At 38.3% G+C, this 19,803-nt stretch overlaps 1 protein-coding gene and 1 pseudogene across 3 annotated transcripts in view; both read left to right on the plus strand.

Moving 5' to 3' along the window:
• LOC102481115 (solute carrier family 22 member 9) overlaps positions 1–16,823 on the plus strand; it is a 46,175-nt gene extending 29,352 nt beyond the window's left edge. For 2 of the 3 annotated variants that reach the window (XM_027772385.1, XM_027772386.1), the window contains 5 exons: positions 10,983–11,098; positions 12,203–12,417; positions 14,057–14,165; positions 14,815–15,018; positions 15,889–16,823. In XM_027772385.1, the coding sequence (XP_027628186.1) occupies positions 10,983–11,098; positions 12,203–12,417; positions 14,057–14,165; positions 14,815–15,018; positions 15,889–15,970 (726 nt within the window). In that variant the 3' untranslated portion in view covers positions 15,971–16,823. The remainder of the gene's footprint in view (positions 1–10,982; positions 11,099–12,202; positions 12,418–14,056; positions 14,166–14,814; positions 15,019–15,888) is intronic. The other variant, XM_006149789.3, reaches the window with a different exon arrangement.
• On the plus strand, positions 3,260–5,272 carry LOC102501947 (Na(+)/H(+) exchange regulatory cofactor NHE-RF3 pseudogene; annotated as a pseudogene).
• Positions 16,824–19,803: the final 2,980 nt, after the last annotated feature.

Consider the following 19,803-nt stretch of genomic DNA (forward strand, 5'->3'; position numbering starts at 1 on the left):
GATAGACACTTAGGTTTTTTTTTACATATTTTGGCTATTGTAAATAGTGTTGCCATAAATGTGAGAGTACAAATATCTTTTGATCTACTGATTTCCCTTCTTGTTATATACCCAGCAGTGCATCTACAAGATCGTAAAGTAGTTACAGTTCTAATTTTCTAAGGAATTGCCATACTGTTTGCCATAATGGCTGTAATAATTTATATTCTCACCAAGAGTCCACCAGTGTCCCCCTTTCTCTATATTCTTACTGGCACTTGTTTTGTTTGTTTGTTTTGTTTTTTACAGCCAATGTAACTGGAGTGAGATGATGCCTCATCGTGGTTTTTATTTGTATTTTCCTAATGATGATGACATTGAGCATTTTTTCATGCACTTGCTAGCCAATTGTACATACGTATTCTTTTGAGAATTGTCAGTTCAGATTGATCTCCTATTCTTTAACTAGATTGCCGGGTTTTTTAAAAAGTTTGCTTTTATTTATTTTCACTGAGAAAGATAAAAAAGAGGGCAAAGGATATACACCTCCATTAGCATCCGCACACCACAATACACCCCTGTCTCAGTCATCCTGGATCATGGTTAAACATGCATGTTTTGGGCATGTACAAGGAGACCTCAGACTGTGAACCTGGGACACTCTCATGTAGCCTCAGTATTGTGGAGAATTGCATTACTGCTGTGCTACCATGGCTAGAATAGTTAGGTTTGGTTTTTGGTTTTTGTTTCGGATGAGTTGAATTCCTTATATATTCTAGTTACTAATCCCTTGTTTGATGTATAATTTGCAAGTATTTTATCCCACCTTGTAGATTGTCTCTTTACTCTGTTGATTATTCCGTTTCTGTGTAGAAGTTTTAAGTGTGAAAAAAATTCTATTTATCAATTTTGGTTTTGTTTCCCATGCTCTGCAAGTCTTATTTAAAATATGTTTGCCCAGGCCAATGTCCTGAAGTTTTCCTCTATGTCTTCTAATAATTTCATAACTTGGGGTCTTAGGTTTTAGTCCTTAACCTATTCAAGTTCATTTTATTTTTGTATATGATGAGAGATAGGGGTCTAATTTCTTTCTTCTGCATATAGATGTACAATTTTCTCAGCCTTGTATGTTGAAGAGAGTGCCATTTCCCCAGTGAATGTTTTGGGATCTTTGTCAAAAATTGATTCACTGGGACCAGCAGATGGTGTAATGGTTACATCATTGGACTCCCACATGATCGACTGTGGTTTGAGTCCTGGACCTGGCATCTTCAACCTCCACCCAGGTGCGTGTGTGTGCATGCCCCAAATCCCAAAAGGAGACTATAGGAGAAGAGACTGTGGCATGGCCATCCTCCCTGGGGGGTGATTTCTCACTTTCTGTCTGTCTTTCTCTCTGTCTCTCTGGTGAGCACACATGCCCTATAGCAAAACTCTCTCTCTCAAAAAAAAATTGGTTCACTGTATATACATGAGTTTATTTCTGGGTTTGATATTCCGTTCTACTGGTCTGTTCACTTTTTCCAGTACTAAGCTGTTTTAGTTATTATACCTTTATAGTGTATTTTGAAGTTAGGTAGTATGATGTCTTCAACTCTGTTCTTCTTTCTCAGGAATGTTGTGACTCTCTGGAGTCTTTCATGATTCCATACAAATTCTATGATTGCTTTTTCTATTTATGAGGGATATCATTGGTATTTTGACAGGTATTGCACTGAATCTGTAGATTATTGAAGGTAGTAGTGCATTAATAATATTATTCCATTCAATCCATTCATATGAGATGACTTTTTTTGTCTTCTATTTATTTCATCAGTGTTACAATTTTTGTTGTAGAATTTTCATTTACTTGGTTAAATTTATTTCTAGATTTTTGTACTATTATGAATATAATTGCTTTTTAAATTTATTTTTCAGCTTGTTCATCATGGTGTATAGAAATGCTACTGATTTTTGTGTGTCTATATCTTACAACTTCACTGATTTGTTCATAAGTTTTAAGAGTTTTTTGATCAAGTTTAGATTTTTCTGTACAGAAGATCATGTCTTCTGCAGACAGGAACAAATTTATTTCTTTCCAAACTGAATATCTCTTCTTTCTTTCTCTTTTCTAATTGCTCTAGCTAAGACTTCCAGTATATGTTGAATAAGGGTGGTGAAAGTGGGCATCCTTACCTTTTTCCAGTTCATAGAGAAAAAATTTTCAACTTTTCCTCAATTCAGTAATGATATTAACTGGGTTACATATGGACATTATTAAGTTGAGATAGGCACCTTCTTTTTTTTTTTAAGAATTATTTTATTACTAGCTTTATTTATTTATTTAAATTTGACCAGAGAGAGTGAGGGAGAGGTAAAGTGAGAAAGCAAGCCACCAGGTCTGGGACTCGAACCGTGGAACTCCTGTGCCCTTAACCACCACACCACCTGCTGATCCCGAGATATGTGCCTTCTATATCTAATTTTTGAGCATTTTTATTATAAAAGGATGTTATATTTTATAAAATGCTTTTTCTGCATCATTTGAGGTAATCATATGATTTTTATCTTTTATTCTGTTGTTATGATGTATCATCTTTATTTATTTGAATGTGTTGAACCATCATTGTATCTCTAGGACAAAAACTACTTGATCATGGTGCATAATTTTTTGATGCACTGTTGGAGCAAAAACTCTAACAAATCTCAAAGAACTAAAAAAGAAAAAAACAAAAAATTAAACCCAAAAATAGTAGAAGAAAGAAAATAATAAGATCATGGGAGTTATACATAAAATAGAGACAAAATAAAAATAAAACAAAAGATTGACTAAATTAAGTTTTTGTTTGTTTGTTTTTCCCCCAAAGGACTGATGTCCTTAGGCTCTATGCCAGAGGCATGTAGGATTCCACTGGTCCAGGGGATGGAATCACTGGTTGTCACAGCAGGAGTGCCCAGGTCAGGTCTTCACACTCTAGGTGGGGGATGTGTGGTGTGTGTGGACTCTGTCAGTAAAGTGTATAGGGCCACTTGTGGCAATGGTGGGGCCAAATGCATGGGAAAGTGGCCAGTGTTCTCAGGCCCGAGTTGTGACATGAAGGACTTTAGTCCTTCAAAAAAAGAAAGAAAGAAGAAAAAAGAGAAAGAAAAAGAAAAATAGCAAAGAAAAGAGAAAAGAGAGAAAAGAAAAGATCTTTTTATCGACCTTTTGTCATTTTCTTTTATGGTCTTCATTTTATTGGGTCATTGGGAAAGTCATAACACATTTTTGTTTAGAAGAACAGAAAAATGTCATGACTTTCCCAACGACCTAATATTTAGGCCTCTAGTTGAGGTAGCCTAGTTGATGATAGTAGCTATGTTCTTCGGCCTGGGTGAAGTGCACGAGGCATGCAGAGACTGCTCCAGGTCAAGGCACAAGGTCACAAAAGGACAGTGGTGGCTAGACTGGCAACTCTGGGCCCCAGATGAGGTGCACATTGCACAATAGCTGTATTGAGAGTGGGAGGACTAGGGTCATGGAAGCAGCAACTCCTGGGACCATGATTTGGGTCCTGGGTGTAATTTTTGTTTTTAATGACAAGAAAATTGAGATTTAGAAGGAACAGACAGAAAGCAGCCTCCTGCAGAGTTGGGCAGGTGGGCCAGAGCCTTGGGCTTGTGGAGAGCTTTCAGGTTTTCCAGCTCAGGGCCCAACCAGCAGGCAGGAAGCAGGACAGAGGTCACTTGAACTCAGATCACACATCCCTGATAAATACATCAGCTTTTAAATCAATCTTTGTTCAAAGTCCATAGAGTACTTACCAGCAGACAGAATTCCCACATGAATAGATCTGCCTGTCTTCCTTCAGATACAGAGATTGTTTCCACTTTCAATCCTTGAGAATGTAAACTATCCAAACATGAAGGGCAGAGCTATGGCTTCTTTCCTGCGAGTTGGGAAGGATTCTGATGGCTACCTGGTCCAAGAAAGGGAGCCCAGCAGAGAAGGCTGGCTTCCGGGGTGGAGACAGAGTGCTTAGGATCAATAGTGTCTTTGTGGATAAGGAAGAGCACATGCAGGTTGCACACCTCATCTGAAAGAGTGGGAATTCGGTGATGTTACTAGTTTCAGATTGGGATTCTTATGAGAAAGCCATGAAAACACAGGTAGACTTGAAAGAGTTGGGCCAAAGTCAGGAGTTATGTTGAAATGATGAGAAGCAGACCTATGTAATGAATGGAGGAGTGGAGAATGGAGGAGTGGAAACCTGGACCCAGTCACAGCTCTCCCCTCTCTGAGAAAGAGGGAAACAGCTATGGCTCCTCTGTGAAAACTGCCCAAGGTAAAAAGAGAGTGTACATGACTGATGTAACACCTCAAGGTATGGCTATGAATGCTAGGGTCCTGGATGGTGATCACTTGACTGAAGTGAATAGAGAAAATTTAGAAGATGCCAGGCATGAGGAGGTCATTCAAAAGTGAAGAAGTCAAGGAGCTAACTGATATTATTACTGATGGGCAAAGAAACTGACAAACTCCATAGAGAGCAGAAAATATAATTCAAAAAAGAAACAAGTTTAGAACTGTTACCATGTTAGTCCAGAATTGTGGAGATGAATAAGGGAACCAACTGCCATGTTTTTATTTTCTGAGAGAACAAAATAGAACAGGTCAAGAAATAGGCCCAGAACAGAAAGGTCATGTCATTAAGGATATAGATTCTGAAAGTCCACAGAGGTTGACTTGAAGAACAATGACCTGGTAGTTGCTGTGAACAGCGAGTCTGTGGAAGCCCTCGATCATGACAGTGTGATAGAAATGATTAAAAAGGGTGGCGATCAGACTTCACTGTTGGTGGTGGACAAAAAGATGGATGACATATATTGAATGACTCGTTTTCTCCATTTCTCTACTATGAAAGAACTGCCTCATAGTTTTGTCAAGAAGGTTCCATCTCCTATGCCTGATCCTCTGGAGATCTCAAGTCCAGATACTACAGAGGAAGTGGGCCTAAAATCTGCAGACTGGTTAAAGGTGAAAATGGCTCTGGCTTTCACTTCAGTGTGATTCGGGGTCTGCCAGGCTCATTCAACGAAGAGGTACAGAAGGGCAGCCCTGCTGCCTTGGCTGAGCTGAAGGATGAGGATATCATCACTGAAGTAAATGGGGTGAATGTGCTGGATGAACCCTACAAGAAAGTGGTGGGCAAAATCCAGAGCAGTGGGAAGAGTGTCACACTCAGTCTGTGGAAAGAAGGCCTATGTTTCCAGGCAAAGAAAATCCCTGCTGTAGGGACCAGCAGTTGGCGTAATGGCTATGTAGCTGGACTCCCATGTAGTCGACTGCGGTTTGAGTCCCAGACCTGGTGGTTTAAACTTACGCCAGGCACGCATGCGTGCATGCCCAAGATCCCAAGAGGAGAATGGAGGAGAAGAGATTGTGGCATGGCCATCCCCCCTGGGGGGTGATTTCTCGCTTTCTGTCTCTCTGTCTCTCTCTTTCTGGTGAGCATACGCACCCTATAGCAAAAACCTTTCCAAAAAAAAGAAAAGAGAAAAGAAGAAAAAAGAAAAGGAAAGAAAAAGAAAAAAAAGAAAGGAAAAGAAGAGAAAGAAAAGAAAAGAAAAGAAAAGAAAAGAAAAGAAAAGAAAAGAAAAGAAAAAAGAAAAAAGAGAAAAAAGAAAAGAAAACAAAAATCCCTGCTGTTTCCTCCATGGCTGTTCAACTGGATCCTCCCCTAGCCCCCGGGTTCCAAAGGAGAAGCATTGATGGAGTCAGAGTCTGATGAGTACATGGCAAAGATTGGTCCCACAGTACAGCTTTATGTTCTTCTTTTAATTCTGAAGTTACAGGATGTGAAGAGAACAAATAATGGCTTTGACTGAGCTGATTCTGGTTACTTAGTAGGAATCCATTCTCAAGGAATGAATGGCCTCTGGTTTATGGCCTGTGTTAGGGAAGAGCTCTTCTGGAAACCAATCATGCGTGATTGTCTTCTGTCATCATTTGTCTTAGGGGAGCAGCTATTGCAGACTGCTTATAGAATTAAGGCAGGAGTCAGATTCTTTTCATGTGATCTCTTTCAAGTTTCAGCTTAACTACATTCCTCTGTATGATCATATTTGTTACTGCTGTTGGCTCTTTGAGCACCGAAGATGATTCATAAATCTGTATATATGAGAGCTAAAGTATCTGAGAATGTAAGCCTGTGAAGGCTTTTGTAACAATGCTATGGTTGCTAGAATACATACTATTAAAAATGCCTTTTGAGTATGCTTGAAACTTAATGTTATCTGGTATAACCTTAGTTGTGCTTTTGCTTCGGATAAAGCTTTATGCTTTAATCTTCACTTGCTTCTAGAAACCTAGAACATGATAAAATACAGAATATGACTTTAGCAATAAAATAAAACTTCCAGTCAATAAAACTCAGAATTTTCCTTAAAAAGGAAATTGAGGTTTAGAGATGTTCAATTATCTTCCTCAAAATATATGCCGGGCAAGTGCAGAGCAATCAAGTAACTCCAGGTCATAACTTTATCTGGATATAAATCATGCTACACCAGGATCTCTTCTGATTTTAGTCTTAGATTTAATTCTAGGTCTGTCTCAGGGAGGCACAATATACTATTATTTCCCTCAAAGAAGCTGAAAGAAAAAAAAATAAATAAAGGTTCTCAGTAAATTTTTCTTTTGGGGAACCAGCAGTTAGCGTAATGGCTATGTCACTGGACACCCACGTAGTCGACCGCGGTTTGTGTCCCGGACCCGATGGCTTAAACTCACACCGGGCGCATGTGCGTGCGTGCCCAGGATCCCGAGAGGAGAATGGAGGAGAAGGGATTGCGGCATGACTGGGGGGTGATTTCTCGCTTTCTGTCTCTATGTCTCTCTCTGTCTGTGTGGCGAGCGCACGCGCCCTATAGAGAATACATACTATTAAAAATGCCTTTTGAGTATGCTTGAAACTTAATGTTATCTGGTATAACCTTAGTTGTGCTTTTGCTTCGGATAAAGCTTTATGCTTTAATCTTCACTTGCTTCTAGAAACCTAGAACATGATAAAATACAGAATATGACTTTAGCAATAAAATAAAACTTCCAGTCAATAAAACTCAGAATTTTCCTTAAAAAGGAAATTGAGGTTTAGAGATGTTCAATTATCTTCCTCAAAATATATGCCGGGCAAGTGCAGAGCAATCAAGTAACTCCAGGTCATAACTTTATCTGGATATAAATCATGCTACACCAGGATCTCTTCTGATTTTAGTCTTAGATTTAATTCTAGGTCTGTCTCAGGGAGGCACAATATACTATTATTTCCCTCAAAGAAGCTGAAAGAAAAAAAAATAAATAAAGGTTCTCAGTAAATTTTTCTTTTGGGGAACCAGCAGTTAGCGTAATGGCTATGTCACTGGACACCCACGTAGTCGACCGCGGTTTGTGTCCCGGACCCGATGGCTTAAACTCACACCGGGCGCATGTGCGTGCGTGCCCAGGATCCCGAGAGGAGAATGGAGGAGAAGGGATTGCGGCATGACTGGGGGGTGATTTCTCGCTTTCTGTCTCTATGTCTCTCTCTGTCTGTGTGGCGAGCGCACGCGCCCTATAGCAAAAACCTCTCAAAAAAAATTTTTTTTGTCTAAAATGAGACATCACTTGAGAACCAAGTTCAGTGACCAAGTCTTTTTTGTTCATCACTTATAAATGGAACTTTGACCCGCAATCCAAATAACTCTACATTTGTTCTCCATGCTGATATAAATCACCAACCTACAACCATCTAGATCATGTTTCAAATGTTCTTGATCATCATTTTCTTAAACCTCTTTCAACTCCTTAATTAACATTTAATACCATGTTTGCATCAATCAATAAATTGTTTTTTAAAAATTTATTGTAATTTATGACCTACATATATCATTGTAGATCTTTGTACGGTACAGTATGGTTTTTAAAAGTATGTATATGGTGTAGTAAACAAATCAATAATATGAACCTATTCACCACTTTTAACATTACATTATGTTCTGAAGATTCGAAATTTGCTCTACTGGTTATTTTGGAAATATGTTCCAATTTGTTTTGGAAGATGTTTTTGAATGACATTCTTTACTATGATACTCAGTTCTAAAAAAAGCAAAGTGATTAAAAATCAGACAACAAAAATTCTCATCAATTAATGAAGTTGGATTTTGAAAACAAAGATAATCTTAACATAGCCAATGAAAGAAGAATTTGTCATTTCCATGCAGAGGACTGTGGGACATAAGAGCTTATGATCTGAAAAGATCTGTGGTATTAATCATTGGTCCAGGTAGAGGTAGGTAAAATTGTACGTAACAGCAGCTCATTAGGAAGAAATAGAAAACTTTTACTCACTCACTGTGCCTTCTTGTAAAATCATAAAACTGAACTGTGACTAAAGAAGTAAGTCTTAACAAAATTTGGAAGGAGATGTTAAAAGTGAAGACATGGTCAAGTCAGTGATTTGGTGATGGCTAGGCTTTACAAAGTTCAGACATACTGATAATAACATTGAATGTCAGGGTTAAATTTCCCAACTGAAAGGCTAAAAATGCAGATTCAACTGTTTTACACACAAGAAAGTTTAAGTAGAAACTTACCAATTATTTGATAGCTGTTTTCACAGGTTTCAGTTTATATATTTATTATAATAATTACTCATTGTATAAAACTAGATAACAGAGGAGAAATCCAAACTGTTACAAGTAGCCGATTAATGTATCTTTACTGTTTATATTTTCCTCTAGATAGAAAGGGAAGTCATCAGTCCCATCCCAGGTGGCACCTGGTGCTTCCCCAAATGCCTACTATTTTGTAACAACTGAACGGTTTGTCGTTGATATTATTACTTTTTTAATTTAAATGTATTTGTTTACATTCATTCACTGTACATCATTACAGCATACAAAATGAGATTTTCCATCCAGAGTACACTGTATATTGTCTCAATCAAGCACATCAACATACATGTTATTGTCAACAAATGATTTTCCATTTCTTGTTTCCTGTATGTTTTACTTTTTTCCCCCCATCCTTGATTCCCTATCTCTTACCCTCAGCCATCTCCTACTCTTTTCCCACACTGTCTCTAGTATCTATGTTTACTTTCTATACTGTTCCCCCCCATTTTTAATTGAATTACTAAATATCTTAATTAATCTAAATATTTTCATAGCAAACACAGCTGATATATACATTTCCATGAACACTAACTTTAGGCATCCTATAAAGTATCACCTAGCTGGGGCTATATATCTTACTGCGGTCATCGAATGGATTTTTTTTTTCTGAAACTTTTCTTTTTTTTGTAACTTAATTTACATTCTTTCCCTAAGCATCATCACAGCATACAAAATGTGATTTCCCATCCAGAATATACTGCATAGCGACTTAATCATGCATATTATTATCCAAAATTTTCCATTTATAGTTCCTAGAATTTTTTACCCCTCCTTCTGACCCTCTGTCCTTTCCCACCCTCTTCTCACACTATCTCTGGTGTCTACAATTGTCTTCCATTCCTTTCCCACGAACATTGTATAGATCACACAGTTTCATACATAATCTAACTACTTTCAATGGTGAGTTCACTCATTACTACTAAGAAAACCAGTTTTAACTTAAATCAAAGAAATACCAAGGAATGAGGTGAGGAGAGGTCTGGAAATCTGGCAGTTTCCAAGGCAGAAAAAACTGTAGGGAGTTCACATTAAAGTCAGAGATTTGGGCCTTCATCTCCTTACAAGCACCCGCACCAACCTTGAGGCACTCTCAGGTGAAGGTAGATGCGTGAGGTGCAGCTGGCGTGGTGGTTACGATGCCGAGCTCCCAACGACCAGCTCTGGTCTAAGTCCCAGACCCAGCAGCTTGACAATCACACTGGGCACAGGTACGCGCGCAAGATCCCAGGAGGGGAAAGGAGAAGGGACTGTAGCAGGGCCGTCACCCCTGAGGGTCTATTCTCACTTTCCCTCTCAGTCTTTCTTTCTTTCTGGAAAATGCACACACCCTCTGGGGAAAATAAAGCCTTAAAGAATTACAGTGAGCCATTTAATTTTGATCCAATTTATATGGGATCCCTACAGTTGTTTGAGTTAAGAGACCACAAGCAGAGCTGAGGCCGCCAGGACTGTGGGGCAGGGTGAGAAGCCGGTGTTTAATGGGCATAGGGTTGCAGCTAGGCGGACCTGAAGGTCTGGCGCTGGATGGCGGAATGGCTACCGTCTGAGATTCTATTTTCTGTATGATCTAGTCTGCTTTTAATACTTTCAAGGGAGGTTTTGACTTCCTGTATTATGAACTTCATTTCTAACAGTTCCGTTTGACTCTTTTGTAAAGCGTGTAATTCCTCTTTTAGATCTTGCAAGAATTTCCTCACCTCCTGGAACTCGTCAACTTCTTTCTCCTTTCTCTTTAGCAGTTCATTGTCTCTCTTCTCTTCTATCTCAGTTAGCTTTGCCATTATGAATGCTCTAAATTCCTTATCAGACATTTCCATGATTTGCATTGAACTGCTTGTGGGTGAAGAGGAGTTATTCTTTTCCCTTGGAGGAGAGGTATTTTCTTGCTTTCCCATACTTCTTGTGGTCCTGTGGTGATTTCTTGTCATCTGATGGATGGTGTGTTTCTTTCGAATTCTTGAAGTTCAATCATGCTAGCTTTGTTTGCTGGAGGCTGAATTATCTGCAGAAAATCTTCATTTCTCCTATCCCCTGAAATGACTAGTTTGCAGGAGTCATGAGGAATCCTCTTCTGAAGGAAGGCCTCAACTCTCCTGCCACACTAGCTTTGTTTGCTGGAGGCTGAATTATCTGTAGAAAATCTTCATTTCTCCTGTACCCTGAAATGACTAGTTTGCAGGAGCCATGAGGATCCTCTTCTGAAGGAACGACCTATGCAAATTCTGTTTGGAGACACACTTGTTGCCGATTTAGAGAATTTTCCAAGTAAGGAAACTGGGTGTACTCTGCTCCAATAAGTTGATGACTTTCTGTTTTCATTGCTATTATTTAAGGTTCTGAAGTCCGCCATGAAGGAAGAGATGGACTTAGCACAGACAAAATATTTTCTGTGTGACTTGTTCTCCACACCCACCTTACGTATGAGGATGATTTCTACAGCCTTTGTGAGGTAGGCTTTACATGGTGCATGAACATAGAATAGCAACACATAAATCTATTTATTATTTCAAAGAGTACAACATGTATTAGCACAGATTTTGATATAAAACATGAGAAAGTCATAGTGATAATGCATATTTGGAGGCTGTCAAAGGGTTATAGAAAGACCGACATGGAATTAATTATGTAACTATTATAAACAAAACCTTTTCTTTTTGTTTTTAGCTTTTGGCCATAAGGCACTGCACTTGCTGGAGGCAGAGAGAGGGAAAGTGAGAAATCACCCTCCAGGCCACACTACAATCCCCTCTTTTCACTCTTCCCTTGGGCTTTTAGACACCCATGTACACATGCCACATTCTGATTTTCAAGGCACATTCAGGACTCGAACTGAGGTGAGCCAGGTGGGAGTACAACACCTTAACCACCATGCCACCTCCTGGTCCCAACAAGTGTTTTGTTTTGTTTTGTTTTGTTTTGTTTTGTTTTTTCATGTCACCCTAAGGATCATCAACTGGAGACTAAGTATTTGAATTATGGCACAGATTTTAAGTTACTTCCTTTGTTTTCATTTTATTGAAATAATATACAAATAGTTAAGTGCTCAAATATATGCTGCTTGAATTAACATATCCATCTCACATAGTTATCCTCTCTCCACAGCAAGTCTCTAAAATCTACTCTCTAAGCAAATATCCTAAGTACAATATTATAAACTACAGAATAATATATTAAAACCTCATGCTGTATACTTCAAATATATATAGTAACAATGTACGCTGCTCAATGAAGATTTGTAAATACACAAATATGAAGCCAACACCTAAATCAAATAGAGAAAATGTTCTAAAAATCCAGAAGACCTCTCCACAAAAGCACTTCCTCCCAACTCTCTCTCTCTCTCTCTCTCACACACACACACACAAATTAAGACTATCATCATACAATATTTCCTTAATTTAAAAACCATTATGCAAAGAAGTATTCTACAAAACAATCTATGCTTTTATACTTTAATAGTAACCCCTGGCTTCCTGGGATAATATTATCATCATTTGAAGGACATAACCTCTAAAGTTTATGACATGTATCTTTCTTCTTTCGTTCACCACAGATTTTCAATCATAATGACTTATTATGGACTGGCTTTCCACATCCAGCACCTGGGAAGCAATATTTTCCTATTGCACTGTCTGTTTGGGGCAGTCAACCTTCCAGCCAGTTATGTTGCAAATTTAACACTGAATCACATGGGCCGTCGATCAACCCAGACCCTTTCCATGTTTCTACAGGGACTCTGCCTTCTGGTCATCATATTTATTCCTCAAGGTGAGAAAAGAGGACAGATTGAAGAAAAGAAATATCTTTCTCCCTTTTTCTGTCACTGTGCTGGTCACACCTGTCCGAAGACAGAAGGAAAGGGAGAGTTGAGTTCTAATGATTCTCCCAAATGAAACCAAGGATTTAGAACAGATTCTACTATTAGGTTGCTGAGAAAAAAAAAAAAAAAAAAGCCCATAAAAGTCAGTACAAATATATGACTCTTCATCACATCCAAAGAAGTACCTGAAAACTGGTGACATGTATTCTCGAGGACAACATTCAATCACTTGCCCTTCGGCCAATTTAACTTCCCACTGTGTATGACTCTACTCTGTCCATTATATATAACTATATCCTGTGTGAGGAAACAACATTGCCATTTCCTCTGTGTGGGATTCTTATTATTACAGCTTCAATTTACTAACAATTTACTTCCTGGTCTCTGTGTAGCCATTGTGTGTTCTGGGTTACACTGCTTTAGAAGAGTCATCTTAGCTTCAAGTAAATAAAAATTCTTTTGTCTTCGAGTAGAGCAGTTAACAACACAAGCATGAAGTGATTGTCAGTTAAGAGCCTTAGAACCTATTTTACTGGGGACACCAAGTGGCATGGTAGTTAAGGCACTGGATTCCCACATGGCTGACTACAGTTCAATCCCTGGACCTGGTAGCTTGCTTTCTCATGCTCCCTTTCTGGCTTGCTCTCTGTCTCTCTTTAGTCAAATGAAAGAATAATAGTAATGAGTACAATTAAATAGATCATTCTTAGAAAGAAAGAGGAAGGAAGGAAGGAAGGAAGGAAAGAAAGAAGGAAGGAAGGAAGGAAGGAAGGAAGGAAGGAAGGAAGGAGTGAAGGAAGGAAGGAAAAGAAAGAGGAAAGAATGCATTTTACTAAGTTAAATAATGTCAGTTAATAAATAAGGGAGCCCACGTGATCACCATGCCTCACCTGATTCCCATTTTACAGGATCCCAGACTAGTGAACTTTGCTGCTTCTCTCAAACATCAGCAACATCAGTTTGCTACCTTACAACAGAGCCCACTCTAATGTTCTAATGCTTTCATAAGATTTCTTTTCTTTTAATTGAGTAGAAAATTGACTCTGAAACTTCCTTTCAGAGGTTGACAGAGTCGAACATTTTTCTCCAGAAGTTTTTAGCTTGATTAGTCCACATTATTCTAAATCAGGCTATTCTTGAGCTTGTCTATTAACATAGGAGTCCTTTATTATTACTCTCTTCTATAGTTTTAGCCCTAGGTCAGTTGTTTTGGGACATAGGGTTTCGATTCCTTTAGGACACGGATGGCTCTTACACCTTTCAGTAAGGCTTAAGAGGAGAACTGGAAGAATAAATAAAAGCAAACTGCTGCTGGACTCGTGTTCTTTTCTCAATCTTTGGCAAATCTTTGAAATATGGAGACAGTAGATAAAATAGCTCAAGTTATTTTATTCGCTATTTAAACATAATTTGTAGTTAAGTCATATTTTTCACCTTACAGCCACTGCCTTTTCTCTTCCTCTGTTTTCTCTACACTGTATTTTACTCTACAAACAGCTCCAATGAAGTCTTTCTCACTTCAAATTTGGGGGATAGTGATTCCTTCAGCTCTGATTTTCTGAGTCTCATTGGTCTTCCTCTCTCTAGAAATGCAGATCCTGCGTGTGGTTATATCAACTCTCGGAGTAGGATTTTCCTTTGTAGCTGTCATTGGTTCCTTTGTCCATGGAAATGAACTGTTCCCTACTGTAATCAGGTACTAAATTTCATGGAAGCTTATTAGAGTCAAAACAGGCCTTTTCTAGCTAATTGAGACTTATAGAAAGAGCAAAACTAATATTGGCTAGTTATTAAAAATATCGATGGTAATACTATTAGTAATAATTAAAATTACAGTGTAAATTTATTGAAAACTGATTTTTTAAAAAGTTTTGATTTTATATATCTTTCATGAAAAAGAGATAAAGAGACAGGCATCCCCAACAGAGTCTTCATGCCGTGATTCAGCTCCAGCCTTAGCCAGCCTGAATCCTGGCTTTCACGTGGCTGACATGTATGGGGAAGCCTTATGACTTGAAACCAGGAACCTACTGTGGGTCCAGTGATCTGATTCCATCTGTTCTGAAAGCTGACATTTTGCTTTTAATGTATCATCTTATGTACTCTTATGAACCAAAGAGTGGGTATATTTTTTAATTAAAATGATAAAAATGTGTCTTAATGCCCTTGGACTTAAAAACTACTAGCAAGTAAGATAATATGTTTCATATGCAAGAGTATGTCGTCGCCTTACATGTCCACAAGTTCTCTGTTGTGGTATGTTCCATAATCGAAGTAAAATAATAAACCACAAAATACATATGTACATTTTTACCAGATGATTTTTATATTGTCTATGCTCCAAGGGCAACTGCTTTAGGAACTGCTGGAATTTTTAGTAGTCTTGGGGCAGCTGTGTCTCCCCTCCTCATGATTCTAAAGATATATTCTCCACTGCTGCCTTGGATTATCTATGGAATCTTATCCATCCTTGCTGGCCTTGTTATCCTCCTCCTTCCTGAAACCAGGAATCAACCTCTGCCTGATACCATCCAAGATGTGGAAAAAAAGTGAGTAAGCCCTCTAACTATCTTTAAAGGTTCTGTATGCTGTAGGTCTGTGATGAGGAAGACAAAACACCATTCAGGGCCGCTGAATGGTGGCCCTTCGTCAGGCTTAGACTTCGGCTGTTTCCATGCTGTCAGTGCCTTTGGTTTGGGTATAGCCGAATTCCTTCTCAAAATGATCTCAGGCATCCCCTGAGGCTTTATGTAGAGAGCATACAGACCAGCTCTGCTTTGTAGCTCTCATCAGTTTATTTACTTACTGCATCAATAGGTTTAAGTGGTAAAAAGGCCAAAATTAGGTCTCCTTTGCCTGCTATGCCCTAATGTGACACACACACAAGCGAATTTCATAAACATGCACAAATACAGATGAAAACACTCATCCCCGCAAACTCAGGCACCCTGTAGGCCAATGAGTGCTGGTGAGCTATCTGAGACTGTTGGCTTCTGTAGGCCTAAAGAGTGCCCTTTCAACAGATGACAATATATCTAAGGGAAGGAGTCCTGTTGTGTTGTCTGTGAGGTTCAGATCATCTATTTTCATTGGGAATGAATGTGTTCATGAAAAAGAAAAGAGAACTGGTAAATAAGGGGATTGTTAAATGCTGAAGATTTAGAGAGAGGATTTCTTTAAAATCTTTTTGTGTACTTCCCTTGTATTTTCCAAAGACTCCTTTGGGAAATATTCTAATGTCCAAAGATGAGAGATGAAACTATCAAGCTCCCTTTCTAGATCTTTTCTGGGAGGTTGGTCCTTGCAAGTTTTACTTGAATATTTGGGGGAAGGTTATGGTTTTAACCAAAATTAGGGCAAAGAATCAGCTTTCTCTGAAGAATGCAAGTACTGTCATGTTTGTGTTTATTTGTCAATAGTTTTCATTGTATTTGTCCTAGGAAAAAAGTCTCAAGAAATGCAAAGGAGGAAGATGCCTTCATTAAAGTGACACGGTTTTAAGAAATTCCAGGAAACAATCTCTGATCAGAGAACAAGATAAAGGAGAAACGTCAGTATCATTGCTAGAGACCAGCAAAATTAGGAATACAAATAAGTAGATATGATTTTTTAAAAAGGATCCCATTTACAATTGTAATACTTAAGTACTATATATAAAGTACCCAGGGTTAATTATAAAAAGTTTAAAGAAAGTCATAACACCTTAAAGAGAATCATGATAGAATACCTGTATAATTGTAGACAACCTATTTCTGAATAGGGAGATAAACTAGCTTTAAGTCATTTTTCCCATTCTAATGATAGATATACAGAAAGAGGAGAAAACGCATTTGTCGGTTCTATTAAATACTAATAGCTCCTACGGTACAGTTCTCTTATCACCTATCTGTAAAAATACCCTGGGTATTGACATACTATTTGGACATACGCTGCAAATGTTGGTAGGTGATTTTATCCTTAATCAGACTTGTTAAGGCAATTTTATGAAAAGAGGCAAAAAGGAAACCTTTACTTCCATCACCTAAGTTTATAGTAAAAATTACTATTCTGGAGGACTTAAAAAAATTATAGTCACTACTCAAGCACTGGAAAAGGCAAATGTAATCAGGTCTACACAGAGCCCTTTCAACAGCCCTTTGTGGCCATTAGGAAAAACAAAACAACAAAACCTGACAGCACCTGGCATATGACAGTGGACTACTGAGAATTAAATAAAGTGGCTCCTAACATTCATACAGAGGACATTAGTGGGAAACGGATATGGCTATTACCTGTTGACGATGACATGTATAGTATTCTCAACTGGATTGGTCTGAGAAATATTTCATGATGGGTAAAGTCTTTTTACAAGCAAAATGAGAAAAGTGATTGTTTAAAAAATAATTGGAATAATAATAACGATTGGGAAAAACAATGAAAAGATATTGAATGATGAATTGGGAAGATTAATGTCTCTGTGCTGACTGACATGCATGGCATTCCCTTTTGAAAAAGCAATGTAATACACTGTAAAGTTATATGCAATCCAATGTAATATAAACAGGATTATGATGCTAATAAAAAAAATTTAATAATAAATAAATAAGTAAATGCCATCCTTACTTAAATTAAAACAAAATAGAATCCTGAATATAAAAACTGACTTTCAGTAACTCAAGTTTGCTTCAGTTGAAATTATAGCAATAACAGTGATTTTAAGATTCTTTTTTAAAGTAGGGGTAAGGGAGGGAGTCCAGTCGTTGCCTTGGTTGGACGTGGCCGTGTGCCCCTCCTGACTGCTCACTACACTCTGGTCATTCTGGACCGCTGCGCACCAGCAGGATGGCTTACAAGCAGATCTACCACTTGGACAGTACTTCAATGAGCACTACCAGTACCTGCAGTCATGGTACCCCAGAGAACTTACCAGACAAGTGCCAAAGACCCATCTGATATTTGAAGAGGAGTGATCAGGAGATTTGGCGTCCAACAGAATCTAGGTTGGGTTCATTACATGATTCATGAGACAGAACTGCATAGTCTTCTCTTTAGATGGCCTCTTCTAAAAGATAAACAAAATGAAGTATATCTGGGGATCGTTGACTTTTTCAAATTGAGTGTGTATGTGTACGCCTATAAGGCAGTATTCAGCGAATACTTGAACAAAGTACAAATTCCTCCATACCTGTGTGAGAGCTGTGTTCTTCAACAGCAGCAGAGCTCAGTTAAATGCAACTGCAAGTACTGTAAGGAATGGGAGATAAAATTCTAGTCACTTTTTTTTTTTTAGTATAAGTGCCTGTTTGATTTTCCAGTCACTTTTGTTAAATAAAGTTGTATGTTGCATTTATCACTTTTTGAAGTTATTGAAGTATATTTTCTGTTTGTGGATATTGAGAGTTTGCTTTCAAGTTTATACTTTTAGACCTGAGGAAATAAATCCACTTGAAGAAAAAAGAAAGGAGAGGGAATATTTTTGACAGGATTTTGCCACATCACAGTCACCTGCCCCAGCCTTCCAACTAGCTGGGGTCATAGGCATGCGCCACCACACCTGGATGATTTACGTTAGGCTGGGAACTGAACCCAGGCCTCCCATGTGGCATCAGCCATAATGTACCATCACCTTCCCATTTGCATCAACATGACTGAACCAGGTATTAAGATCTTTGAAAGAGGGAAATAAGGATAAAGAGCAGGGAGGAAGGAAATTACATTTTTATGAAAGTTTACCCAAAAAAAGGGTTTATTTTGCTAGATTTATTGATGCATTCAAATAGCATTCTGGGGATTGCAGTGGTTAATTTTGGGTGTCAATTGACTGGACTAAGGAATACCTAGAAATCTGAGAACACTTTATTCTGGGTGTTTGTGAGTCTGAGTAGACTAGATGTGGAAGATCTGGTAGGCACAATCCAATCAACATGGGGCCAGGAGAAAACACATACAGATGATGGGTGAGTCTTTTGAGAGAGAGTAGGGCAGATATCAGAACTCAGGGCAGTTCCCTTTACAATCCAGGATTCACACCAATGGCTCCTTTGGGGTCTCAGGCTTTTGGCCTTAGAGTATAGTAACATCATTAGCTTCCTTGCCTCTGAGACTTTTGGACTTGGGCTGAGACATTGTGCCAGCATCCCAGGATTTCCAGCTTGCAGACAGCCCTACTGTAGGATTTCTCAGCCACAGCAAGTATGTTAGCATATTCTCCTAAAAAATTCCCTTTCATATATCTCTGCATATTCTTTTGGTTGTGTCTCCCTAGAGAACCCTAATACAGGAGTCAATCTAGGAGAACAGATTTTTTTTTTTAAAAGAGACACCACATTAGCATAGCTTATTATTACAGTATATTGATATAATTCTATATCATTATTGGTTATTATTGTTACTATCTTACTGTGCCTAGTTTATAAATTAAATTTTATCATAGGTATGTATGTTTAGGAGAAACACAGTATATATAGAGTTAGATACTATCCATGGTTTCAGGCCTCCATGGGAAGTCTAGGAACGTATCCCCTGCATGTGAGAGTGGACTGCCATACTAAGTGTAACACATAAGCAATGCTATGTTGAATTTCTTAGTATATAAAATTATGACACTCTTCTAAAATACTAATTTTATTTTAAAGCACAATTTGCTCTCTACAAACCACAAGACAATTTTTTGAAATCCCTGTTGTTTGAATTGCTAAACAAACTGCGTTTGTCAAAATGACTGGCTCTTTCACCAAATAAAAGCAAAGCTGAGGAACACAGAACTGGCAGAAAATCGAGGAGTGAGTGGTTCTTGATGGAAATGTGGGGTTTGGGAAGGCAGCAATCATCTCTAAATTGATGGCACTTGGCTGCCACAGAAGCTCCATGAGGCAAATTGCCACCAACAGCCCCAGATTATCACCTAAAAATATGTCCATGTCTAGTTTATTACGTTACTATAAGATAGGTGGAGAAAATTTCTGTTTGAGAAGACATCAATTACTAATTTTCCTCAAGTTGTTCTAGCTGCTATATCTATCTGGTTGGTAGGAAACAAAATTTTAAGGGTGAATTTCATTACTTGGTTTTGGGGTTTCTGGAATTGGCTCTCTAATCCAATTCAACCTAAAAATGCTAAAGATTCTATTTCTACTTTTTATTCCTTTTTTTTTTTTTTTTAAATTTTGTTACAGGACACATGCACTCACCAGAGAGAGGGAAAGTGAGAAATCATCCCGGGAAGATAGTCACACTGCAATCCCTTTTCCTCTAGTCCCCTCTCAAGATTTTGAGCACACATGATTTTTTTTTTTTTGAGAGGTTTTTGCTATAGGGCGTGTGCACTCTCCAGACAGACAGAGAGAGAGAAAGCA

Source organism: Tupaia chinensis, unplaced genomic scaffold (assembly GCF_000334495.1).
Source record: "Tupaia chinensis unplaced genomic scaffold, TupChi_1.0 Scaffold000273_1, whole genome shotgun sequence".
Lineage (NCBI taxonomy): Eukaryota > Metazoa > Chordata > Mammalia > Scandentia > Tupaiidae > Tupaia > Tupaia belangeri.